Source organism: Leptodactylus fuscus, chromosome 2 (genome assembly GCF_031893055.1).
Source record: "Leptodactylus fuscus isolate aLepFus1 chromosome 2, aLepFus1.hap2, whole genome shotgun sequence".
Taxonomy (NCBI): Eukaryota; Metazoa; Chordata; class Amphibia; order Anura; family Leptodactylidae; genus Leptodactylus; species Leptodactylus fuscus.
Genome location: NC_134266.1, coordinates 180,787,410 through 180,800,037, shown reverse-complemented (window position 1 = coordinate 180,800,037; position 12,628 = coordinate 180,787,410). Strand labels below are relative to the sequence as shown.

Sequence of the window (12,628 nt, the reverse complement as noted above, 5' to 3'; positions counted from 1 at the left end):
AAATAGCCCATAATGAATCAGTGTTGGACTAACTTATAGGTGAAAGAACTTGGGACCCCAGCACTGAATGTGGCTATGACTGCGTTCAGAACACTGCGTGGCAGCAACCTAACTATCAAACTGGAAAATTCACAACTAGGCCATGAAAATATATTATATTTGCTCAAACAACATCCAGCATTAATCATAGATGTGGTTGCATTTAAAGCACAACTACTAAATACCATTCAACACAGTAAAACCAGACATGGTGGTTCCACGGTGATAGAGACCAGTCATAAAATATTGATCCCACTTATTTTATCCCAGGAGCGAGAAGAACTCTTCTTTCGTGCACTCTGCTTATGCCACACTGTACAAGTCAAAGATGAGGACCACGCTGATGGGGAAAGGAAATCTAGTCAGTCTGGCAAATCTAGTGTGTACATTTCTTCCTCTCCTGATGAAGTAGCTCTTGTTGAAGGTATACAACGGTAAGAATGTATTTCTGCTGTCTCATGCTACAGAAGGAATATTTTGCTAGACCCTGTACATGTGTAGTGTAATAAATAGCTGTCTCATAGGGGCCATATCTGGTAAGGCAAACAAATAAAGAGGTTTTATGTTCATAAGATACACATTGACACATGTAATTCTGTAGGGCCACATTCACACAACCCAGTTTCACCCAAGAAGCTTGGTTCGTGTGTTTGATGGATTTACTGGCCTGGGCATCATGTCTAGAGCTAGACTCCTTGCATAATAGTTTTCTATGCTTTTAAGAGTCCCTGGCCCCCAACAACATACTGTCCCATACTTCTCAGTTACAATGCCTACAGTGAATCTGAGACCCCCTCCCCTGTCTTAAGGCTGCTGCTTTGTCTCTTACCTCCTCCTCAGATTACCTGAAGTGTATGCACACAAGTCTCAGTCCAGAAGACATTGTATAGAGAACTGATTTCTACAATCACAAGGGCAGAATGATTATAAAATACCAACTACTAAACCACAAGTGAGAAATCAGATTATTAGGAAATTGCTATACTATATGGAGGGGGTGGCTGGAGGGTAGGTGTAAAATGAATGTACCCTTCAGTTTAAAAATCCAACTTGTAGTCATCTGTTTCACTGGTGAATATTATATAATATTTGATTATACTTTTCACTTACATGATGCAAATATCCACTGTTTAAAGGGATCCTCTAGAAATAAAGGAATGTGATATAGACATGATTATATGATTATTCTGTAAGGCCTGGTTCACATCTGTGTTTGGTATTCTGAACGCATTGACAAGCGGTGAGCTTGTGAAAGCACATGCACCCCATAAACTATAATGGGGTCTGTGTGTTTTCCGTGCGGCATCCACAGAGAACATGCAGACAGAAAGTACTTCATGAACCATTTTCCTCTCCGCATTACTCTTGCGGACACCGCACAGAATAACACATGGACCCCATTATAGTCTATGGAGTCTGTGTGCTTTCATAAGCTCACTGCTTGTCAATGCCTTCTGTATTCCGTTCCGGGGGGGTGGTCCCCAAGCGGACTTCCCAAACGGAATACCGAACGCAGATGTGAACCAAGCCTAAGTGAGGGAAGTATATATTACTTACACTCATACATGGATATAATATAGTTATTTCGTAACCTATGGATGTATACACAGCCAAGGAAAGATACTCCTCTAAAGTTACAGAATATTTTTTCTATAACATGAGGATATCTTGTACATCTTGTCCGTTTCAAGCAAAACCTCTCCAGTGAGTTATAAAGTTCTGACAGTAGCGGTCATACAAACATGTGACTTATCTTTCTCCTTTTAGACTTGGCTATACATTTCTGAGACTAAAGGACAATTACATGGAAATCTGTAACAGAGAAAATGACATTGAAAGGTACAGTAGTCGAGTCAGCAGATACTCTGGTCACTATAATGTGAATTATTACCTTCAGTCATATAGGATATAAAAGATCTAATGAAAAGACATAAAATGGCTGTAGCTGGACATCTAATTTTACAGTTCCATAGCTCTCTAGCACTGATCCACTGGACTTTATAGCTTATGTTCAGCAGGATCCATGAATAATACAGCAAGTGTCAGAGACTCATTCAGAAATAGAAACCATGAATCTAGGTTAAGCTGCTGAGGCATTTACTATAGAGACATTAATACGTTATCATGGCGGATGCTCACTGACCTGTGCCAGCCAGACTTCTGTTGCAGAGGGAAATACATGTTTGCCTTAAAATAGAAGATATTAAAAAGTTTGAGGAGTATATTAGACTGAACAATGATCTAAAATGTAGACCCCTAGTATATATTCAGCATGGGCTTCTACGGTAGTTTGACCTTTGACATTGCAAGGTATCCTAACCACACAAAGCTGAAGAGTTATAGGTTTAGCATTGATCACATTTTTACTGCACAGGTCATCTTAGTGGCTGTGTATACATGTGATACAGTATCTCCCCACATCATGATCACCGTAATGTGCAATGTCTATGTACAGAGAGGTTTTATGAAGACTCTGTAGAGTTGAGGATTATATGTAGAGGAGGCTTGTGTTAAGAGACACAGACCCATAAAAATACTCCCAGGGGCAACATGGTGGCTCAGTGGTTAGCATTGCAGCACTGGAGTGCTGGGTTCGAATCCCTCCAGGAACAACATCTACAAGGAGTTTGTATGTTCTCCCCATGTTTGCGTGGATTTCCTCCCATTCTACAAAGACATACTGATGGGGAAAAAAAGTACATTGTCATCCCTATATGGGACTCACAATTTACATAAGAAAAAAAAAATGCTCCAAGTTTGATATTTACTTACTGTCATTTCTCCTATAAAACAGTGAAAACAGTGAACCCCATTGTAGGCCAGAGAGGAGTGTTGTTCACTGTATGCATCATATACAGCTCTGTGTTTTAATTTACCTTATAAATGACACAGATGTGAATAGAGCCATAAGGTAGCCATACATAGGTATGTAAGCATTTGGTTAACGGCTATCTTGCCCAACTTCCATATAGTCATAACTCGTCTGAGCAGTGCAAGTGTGCTAAATAGGAAAAGAAGACAACCATTGCCAAACATGGGGCTTATCTTCCCATGAACAAAAGGATCAGGCGGTTGAAATCTTGAAAGTTTACTTGCTGTGACATCGGTCTATTCTTAGACTTCCCATAGTATATTTGGTCCCTAATGGCTTTAAGTAGTGCACAAATACATTACAGTATATATTCATCCCTGTCTCAAAAAAGTTTCCGTTTACTGTACATTATGCTTGGATAGTCTTGTATGTAGATGGTTACTCATACTATACAGTGCTATTCTCTCAGTTCAGTACTATATCTTGATATAGACATATAATTGACATAGCTTTGTTCCTATAATTTACTGTAGATAACATTTTGTTACTTTCTTTTCTTTTGGATTCACAGGTTTGAATTACTACAGATTTTGACATTTGATTCTGTAAGGAGACGTATGAGTGTCATAGTGAAGTCAGCTTCAGGTAGAGTCATTAGTATAGTGCGTTATCATTTCAAGTAGTACAAGGATACTGTTCTGTTGGTAATGATGTATGCACAGGCTTATAACATGAAAAAATGCTATCCCCTTAGGCTGAATGGCGTGCAAGTGTCATCATCACTGTCGAGTTTAGGCACATAGAATGTATTAGTCGTGACTACCTACAGCAACATAAAGATAAATGGAATATCCACGCCAACATATGCATTATATTATTCTTATTCTATATTCTTATCTGCATTATATTATTCTTATTCTTATCTGTAAAATGGTGGTTGTGGTTAACCCTAACCCTTTAAAGAGCCTTATCTCTATAATGTGCAATGTCTACTCTGCTTGTATGAAGTGCAGATTAGCCTGTATAACTGTTCACGGTTTTCCTTTTCATCCTCATTGTGTATGGCCCGTTTTATCCATAAAGCTTGTAATATATGTTATGTATTATATAACATGTGGCATTATATATGTTATATCTATATAAAAAAACACATATTTTTTATTATATTTAGTATTTTGCAGTAAATTTGAAGTCTGCACAGCTTAGTGAACCTGAATGAGCTCATCTGTGACTCATATTATCCAATTGATTACATAAGGTTCTTCATCATTTGAGGTGTATATGAAATGGAATAAAGTATTCTTAATTCTAAATTATTAAGAATATTGTTTGCATTAGTAGGGAGATTCCATGTATAAACTATATAATATTGTTCATGTTTGTGCTTAAAGGGTTGTCTGAGATCAATGGAAATCCCCATACTAAACACCCTCCCCTCCCATTTCTTGGTTTTGTTGGGGATTTTCTCTGATACTTTGTTTATGTTTTGTTTGTCTTGGATCTGACAAGGCTTTGCTTTGCTGATGTCATGTATTCTTTGTATAAGACATGGGTGTGCTATTACATTCTACGAAAGGCTGTGAGTTCAGACCCTGGAGCAAATGAAAATGTTCTGACACTCAGGGCTTAGTCAGTGAGGTGTGATAGCTTTATGCATTTTTTTCATGTACATATTGAACATTCCACAAAGTGTTACTCATCCTCGGTGCTAAGGGAAGATTACTCACTTTCTTTATTTGTTAACAGGTGAAATAATATTATTTTGTAAAGGGGCAGATTCTTCTATATTTCCCAGAGTCAGAGAAGGCAAAGTGGACCAAATTCGAGCCAGAGTTGAACGCAATGCTGTGGTAATATTCATTTAATTTTTGTATTTTGCTTATTGTTAATGTTTATAAATCTATTAAATTGGGTAAATCATGTATAATATGTTATATATATTTAATTTATTTAAATAGGAAAGAAAATATGATATTACAATGCACAAAAGAAAATAGAAGACATTGTACTGCATTAAGAATATTAGTGTATTAAAATAGTTATCTACTTGGAACAGTCTTTTTGTGATTCCTTCTGATCACCTGTAATCTGTGGGTGAAGATAGCAGCAAGTGTTCAATCCCCTGACTGTCCTGCCACGAGGAAGTTAAGAATTATGTGTTGTCCACTGAGATCAATAAGCTGTCCATGTAATGCACAAACATTGAGGGTTTTTCAGAGAGAAAGACATTCTTTATAGCTATTTACTGCTCTGGCTAAGTGGCGGCCATCAAAATGCTCCATATCCTCCATACAGTAGAATATGGCCTGCCACAAAATAATCGGCTCTTTGCTAGATGCAGCCATTGCAGTAAATCTGGACCCAGGTGGGGTGGCATAGACGCACAAGTCCAGTTTCTTTAGTCCAAAACAAAGGTAGAGTTTTATTTTTACTCAAAAATATAGTGCAGCAACAAACGGAAATAATTCAAAAATAAATACCTGCTTGGCTAGGCTCTAACTAAACATAGAATAGGTTACCTCACCTAGGATAACAGAAATCAATAAGCCAGTTGAATCACTCAGGACACAGCTCCAAAAATATGACCTCTCTCTTTGGCTCTCCAGCCAAACTCTGCCCCCAGTCTGCTGCTGGAGCTAACTTCTTAAGCCTCCTTGACGCGAGACTCTCAACAGCTGAGTCGCTGCCAGAACATTCTCAAAGTGTAGACTGGAGGGGGGTGGAATGACAGGTCCCACTACCAACCTATCTGCCATTCCTAAAAATCCAGCCCAGTAACCGGAACTTTGAAATAACCCTCAGCAGACAATAGTTATCTGCTGAGAAACATTCTTTCTGGAGTTTTCTCATCTCACCCACCTTAGTAGTCTGGGTGAGATGTACACCCCCTCCATTACCTGGCCGGCCATCGGCTTACAATATGTATATATATTGACATGTGTAGTTTATAGAGGCCAAAGAAAATAAATATAACCCTCCCTAATGTATGCAGATATGTGGCCTATAGGCTTGTATGTTAAATTTACCTGCAGAAATGCATGTGTTTCCCTATAGATTTAATAAGAAAAGAAAAATCACACAGAAAATGTAGTTATTGCAGCTATACTTAAGAGTCCATGCTTTAAAAATGATGATTGTTTGTTATAGGCATCAAGACCTTTATTCTCAGGGACAATCTTGATCCCTAAGACCATGGTGTATTAGCATAAAAGAATAAGGGGAGGATTATAAGTTATATTTGTATTAGCCATTGTATGAAGCTGGAGGTCAGACTGTAGCAGGAAATCATGTGTACAATGTTATGCTTTTGTTACTTTTATTCGCTTACCAAAGCAAACCTGTGTACAGTTTTCCTAGTAAATGAGCCAATGTTTTTCTTGTCCTTTTCATCTCTACAGGAAGGCCTGAGGACTTTATGTGTTGCATACAAAAGGTTTTCACAAGAAGAATATGAAGCTGTTGATAAGTTGCTAAAGAGTGCACAGCTAGCCCTGCAAGACCGAGAGAAAAAGCTGGCAGAGGCCTATGAACAAATAGAGCAGAACCTCATCTTACTGGGTGCCACAGCAGTAGAAGACAGGTCTACTAATACACCATTAATAATGTGTACAAATAGCAGATCATTTCTTGTGTTAAAGGGGTTGTACCATTAGAGACATTTATCCCCTATCCATAGGATAGGGCGTAAGTGGTGTCACATTGCTGGGGGTCTGACCCTGGTGTTCCCCAGTGATGAGGAGAACGGGAACTTAAAGCTCCCCATGACCCCTACATGGACATACGGTCAGGCAAGCAACTGGAACTTTATTCATATGAATGAGACATGGAGGACTTTCAGACTCCTAGTCCCCTTGTCACTGGGGAACCTAGCGGTTGGACTCTCAAAGAAAGGACACTTAATTCCTATCCTTTGGATAGGCAATACATGTCTTTAATGGAGACAACCCCTTGAAGGTGGTCTACACTTTTATATCTGTTGGCTGAATATTCTTTCAGCCAACATCTATTCGTCCCAGCCCCCAATACATGTTGACTAAGTGTGCGTGTTCAGTGGGGAAAGGTGTATAAGCTGCCACCAGGGTCTTTTGGCAGTACTTAGCACCTTTGGGAACAAAGAATCCGGCATGCTGAAATCCAACATGATGAGAGTCTACAGTCTAGATACACATAAAATAGATATCCAGCATCGTATTTGTTTTTTATGTTGAGAAAAAGAACCAACATAAATAAGTAATTCAATTATCTTCTTCTCATGGGCATAATAAGAGATAGCAAGTTACTGCCATTAAGACCAGTGCATATGTTTTATATTTGTATACAGTTGTATTGGAATTTTTTTCAATATATTTGGAACTGTGGACTTTGGTCTTATCTCAGCGAAATGTATTTCAAAAGGGCACTCGTATGGCTGAAAATCTCAGAAATAACCTAATTTATGTGGGGTTTTTTGTGTAAAAAAATTCTGATATTATGATCTGCTGTCAAACCCTTGTCTGCTTCTCAATAATGCTACTGTTCTTTCCAGGGCATTTCATATACTGCCAAACTAAATGAGAGCCTTCTTGACATTACTATGGCATCATAGCATATGACCATATATTCATTCGTTCTTTCAAATATTTTAGTATATTTTAACTATGTCTGTTTTATGAAATCTGGGTGAACACAATTTGTCTAGATAGTTGAATGCTGGTAACCTGAGAGCTATATTAGCTGCCATTACCTAACAGAAAACTAAGAAATTGTTAAACAAAATGTCCAAAAGTCAGTGATTTTTATGAGTGAGAGGGTGCTCTTTTATACCATACACATTAGAAGGATATTAACCAAACCTGCCAATGTTAATGGATTTGGCTGATGATTTAATATGCATGGGGTCAACCCAATAAGGATTAGGTATGTGAGGGGTTATGGATTTAAAATAGCCATTCCTTTTGGTCTTGGGGAGACAGTATTGTCAGACGGTGACATACACCCCTCTTCCAGTTTAGTACACATGCACCACTTGGCTAGGCTATAAGTGGATATGTATGACATAGAATGATGAGATAGCTGTCAGTCCCAGTGTCCAGGTGAGTGTTATCTAGTGTATGGCCACCTTAAAACTTGAAATGAATAAAAAGTCAAAAATGTTTCTGAAAGCTGTTTTATTGATATAACATATTTTTCGACCACTTAAGGTCCTTTCTATATTTTCATTAAGACGTTTGTATGTAAACTATAAGTAAAAGTAATAATTACAGTGGATATATACTGTGTGCCAGGACATATTCATGCTATCTAGACATACTGCGGGTTCATTTTATTCCCATCTATCCACAGACTCCAGGAAAAAGCAGCTGATACAATTGAATCATTGCAGAAAGCTGGCATTAAAGTATGGGTACTCACAGGAGACAAAATGGAGACTGCTGCTGCCACCTGTTATGCCTGCAAACTGTTCAGAAGAAATACTCAGCTGCTGGAGCTGACAACAAAGAAAATAGAGGAGCAAAGTTTACATGATGTGCTCTTTGAGTTAAGCAAGACTGTCCTGAGGCACAGCGAAAGCTTAACCAGAGACAATTTCTCAGGGTACGTGACTCAGGGTATACAGTTATTTATGGCAGAGGAGGACAATAACTTCATAATGTCTAAATGCTATATTTATTGGGAAGTTATGGTCTCCTTTCTACAGATTGTAAACACCATACCAGTGTTTATAAGGTCATGTTCGTATGTAGCTAGAGAATTCACTTAAATGGGTGAGTTACAATATCAGAACCAGACAGACCAGGAATGAACGGCGCTGTGTCTGAGCAGTGCAGATCTGCATGTCCCCATGTGGCGTCCTATCCACACATTGCGGGAAAATAAACATAGCAAGCACATTGCAATTTGGAAATCACAGCATGTCAGTTGAATCAGGTTCCTTATAGGTATAATTGATGCAGAAACCTCTGCCGACGTAGGGTGCATTCACACGATGTAACGCGGCACTGATTCTTGCACGATAACTCGTGTAAGGATCAGCGCTGAAAAACATGAATCTCATTGACTTCAATGGGTTCCGCTTAGCGCGTGTAACACATTGAAATCAATGGGTTAAAAAAGCCTCCATGTGGCCTTAGTCTAAAGATGGCCATTTTTCATGGCCATTTTGAACCATGGTCATGTGAATATAGCCTAACACTGACTGACAGAAAGATTGGTTTAATTAATCATCTGAAATATATAATAGTATCAATTGTAATTCTGTACTAATTGCTCTTGATATTGGGCTAATAAATCAATGTCTATATTATGGTACTGTGTCTAGCACAGTGTTCATATCTTCTCTTGTACTAGTTAGGCTATATTCACAGGACATTGACAACTGTCTGTGTAAGGGTAAGTTCACACAGGGTTTTTTGGACCTGATTTTGAAGCGGAATCCGCCTCAGAATCCTGCTCCAAAAAATATCCCCCATCAACTTCAATGGGAGCCATTCACTTCTTTTTTTCTACTAGCATTATTTTGCCGCTCATGGAAAAAGGAAGCGAGCTGCCCTTTCTTGCCGCGGACTCCACGGCTGAATCTGCCGCAGCATCCGCAGCGCGACACTCTCTCCTGACTAGGCCCATTCATTTGGGCCTAATCCAGATCAGAATTAGTTCATTTATACTAGGTGTTTGTTGATTGCACTGGTTTAATCTTCTGAATAGTATAGTTTCCTGTCCTATCCAATATAAACACCTGATAGAAACCTGACAACTCCAACATGACTTCTGTTTTCACCAGTGTGAACACAACCTGACCTAGACTTCATAACACTTTTTATAGCAAGTTATTCTTCCACTAGTTGCTGTTATAGAAACATGAATTGTCTTTGCGTGTAGAGATACATTCTCTACTGCTTTTTCTTCAGCACTTTTGTCAAATTAGCTCAGAAAACCCATCCCATTGTCGCCGGCTGCTGACATCTAATTTTCATTAGGTAAATGACTGTAATAGACGACAGCTACATCCAATTTATACTGTTTGTTTTTCTCCTAAACGGTGTAGGTTTTCAACAGATTTCCAAGATTACGGATTAATTATTGATGGAGCCGCACTTTCATTAATAATGAAACCCCGAGAAGACGGGAGCTCTACAAATTACAGAGAGGTTTTCCTGGAGATCTGCAGGAACTGTAGTGCAGTATTGTGCTGCCGAATGGCCCCTCTGCAGAAAGCACAGGTATTTATTGATCTCATGGCCATGTGCATTTTTAGTTATGCATGAAGCCAGAATGCTACTGTGCAAAGCATCGCCCCAGAGTGCTGTATAATCCGCAACCACAAACCATTTACCCACAAACCATTTACCCACGCATTTTAACTTTAGGATTAGTTTTTCTTTAATGAACCTTTGTATAATCGTAAAAGCTGCAGTTTTATCCTAGCACAGATAATACTACAAAGACAACATAAAGTTTTCATGAGCTGCAGACTGTCATGCTCGTATAACAGGAAATGCATGCTATATTATTAAAATGGCTTATTATTCATCTGCGTACATGGCCTGGCAATGCAGAGCTAATCCATGTGAAGTGACAGGTTGAGAACTAAAATCATTGTTATTAGCAGGGTGTTTGGCAGTTCCAAAAACTATGTTTTGTTCTGCTTTAAACCATTTTTATTTTCTAACAGAAGCTGTATAAGGCCGGGGCCCCACAGGCCGGACACAACGCGATTTGCCCATGGCGAAAACGTTTCCACCGTGGGAAAAATCGTGGCATTTACAGTACTTGCAAAGTCGATGGGATTCATGCGAATCTCTTCCCCACTTTGCAGAACAAATCGCAGCGCGGACACGCTGCAATTTCCAAAACGGTTACGATTTTGAAAATGGCAGCATGTCAATTATATCTACGGAAATGGCGGCGACTTCCCCGTAGATATAATTGTAACAGAAAGTCCATGGAGGAAAACTAAGTGAACTTTCTGTTCAAAGTGCTGTGGGAAGAACCGAGATGCGCTCACTCTGCGGTTGTTCCCGCAGCGCTTTAGCGCTGCGTTTCTGGCCTGTGGGGCATTCATGGAAAACTAGATACAGGGAAAACTTACAGAATAACAGAAATATCAGTCAACATCTTATTAGCTTACGTCATGGGAGAAGCTAGAGTTTTTTAAGCTGGATCTCATGCAGTTCCATCTTGGTTCATGCCTGTTTATCTGAGTGTTGACCTCTGTAGGACAGTCTCGTCATCTCTCAAGGTGTCAGAGAACGATAGACAGACCCAGACATGTGCGTCTGTCAATCATTTATATTCATGAGAAGGGTTATTCCCCAACATCCTTAAACTCTTTGTAACTGTATTTGGAAAACACTAAAATAAGTGACCTCTGGGACCATTGCAGTGAAGAGACCTCAGCAGTCATTTATTCTCAGAATTGTCCGAGTTCCAGAAAAAAATGATAGCAAGTCTTAGCATTATGCTTTCATTATATGACATAGGAACATCCCTTTAACCAGAATGATGATGTGGAAGGGGTCTGTCCTTGGAACCTTGTGTCACAGGTAAAGCAATGAGATGACATGAGATAATAACTGGTAACCATTTTGTTTAATGCTGCCCATTTATCTCCCAGAACATACAAAGTTGAATTACTATGAGAAGGAGCTGTCTCACTTTGGTCAGATACGTTTGTTCCCTTTTCCCTCGTAAGGTCATAAACTTTGCCAGGAGGAGTTGTATAAATATATTGTATACATGGTTGTTTTCTGTGTTACAGATTGTCAAATTAATAAAGACATCAAGAGAACATCCCATTACACTTGCAATAGGCGATGGTGCAAATGATGTCAGCATGATCCTTGAAGCACATGTGGGAATTGGTATGTCTGTGCCAGTCTTGTTTCTGTTATCCATTGGTCTACAGGTACATTAGGATATATAGTGTTCTGTACTTTACTATGTTTAGTCTATTCTTTACACATCGTAGAATCCGGATGTTAAACATCTGTATGGCAGTGAGAAGCTTCAAGTACATCTAAAGACTTAATATAGTAACACTTACTACTATCCTGTAAGAAAGAAATTGTTTTTAATCTTTTGCAATCTGAACTATTTTGGTTGACTATTTGTTATGTAATCCCCCTTCCCTGGTCATATTCAGTCCTGTACGGTGATCCAAAGTGTGCCAAAAAAGCGTTGCAGAAGAATCTAATTCCCCTGTTCTATCTCCAACCGAGGCCAAGCAAACTATAACTTTGTTCACACTGGTATCATAATTTAGATTTGTCAGATTTCTGTTGCATCTGAAAAAGTGCATAGTCAGCTATTCTACTGTATTTAGCTCGGTTTATAATAAAAGGAAAAATCTTGAAGGATCCATTATAACTCAGTTTTATTTGTATGGTCTCTTATAGTCTGTTGAAATTTAGTTTGTGTCAGAATTTAGATTCCCTTTCTGGCTAAGGCCCCATGCCTGCGGCTGAAGCACATTGCATTTTTTCCGCAGTATTGGGCCCTTGGCCTAAGAGTGCTGTACATATATGATTTATTCTGATATGAGATAGTTACTTGTTAGCATTGAACACTCATATGGGGTATGTTCACAACCTGTGTTGGCAACTCCATTACAATCCTCAATTGCAGAGTCTTTGTCCAGCAAAATGGTGGGTACCATAAGGGATCCCTCATGGATCCTACTATATCCTACTCTTCAGACACCAGAGTATAATAGGAGTAAGGAAGCAAGGAAGTTGTAAAAAATTAAAAATATTTATATTCACCTTCCCTCACCTCTTTCGGGCCTGCTCCCGATGATCT

At 38.9% G+C, this 12,628-nt stretch overlaps 1 protein-coding gene across 9 annotated transcripts in view; it reads left to right on the top strand.

The window, feature by feature from the left end:
* ATP11A (ATPase phospholipid transporting 11A) overlaps positions 1-12,628 on the top strand; it is a 140,485-nt gene that overhangs the window by 91,921 nt on the left and 35,936 nt on the right. For all 9 annotated transcript variants that reach the window (XM_075265230.1, XM_075265225.1, XM_075265226.1 and 6 more), the window contains exons 14-21: positions 310-473; positions 1,807-1,878; positions 3,423-3,496; positions 4,598-4,701; positions 6,250-6,431; positions 8,174-8,425; positions 9,876-10,050; positions 11,589-11,691. In XM_075265230.1, coding sequence (XP_075121331.1) covers positions 310-473; positions 1,807-1,878; positions 3,423-3,496; positions 4,598-4,701; positions 6,250-6,431; positions 8,174-8,425; positions 9,876-10,050; positions 11,589-11,691 — 1,126 coding nt within the window. The remainder of the gene's footprint in view (positions 1-309; positions 474-1,806; positions 1,879-3,422; positions 3,497-4,597; positions 4,702-6,249; positions 6,432-8,173; positions 8,426-9,875; positions 10,051-11,588; positions 11,692-12,628) is intronic.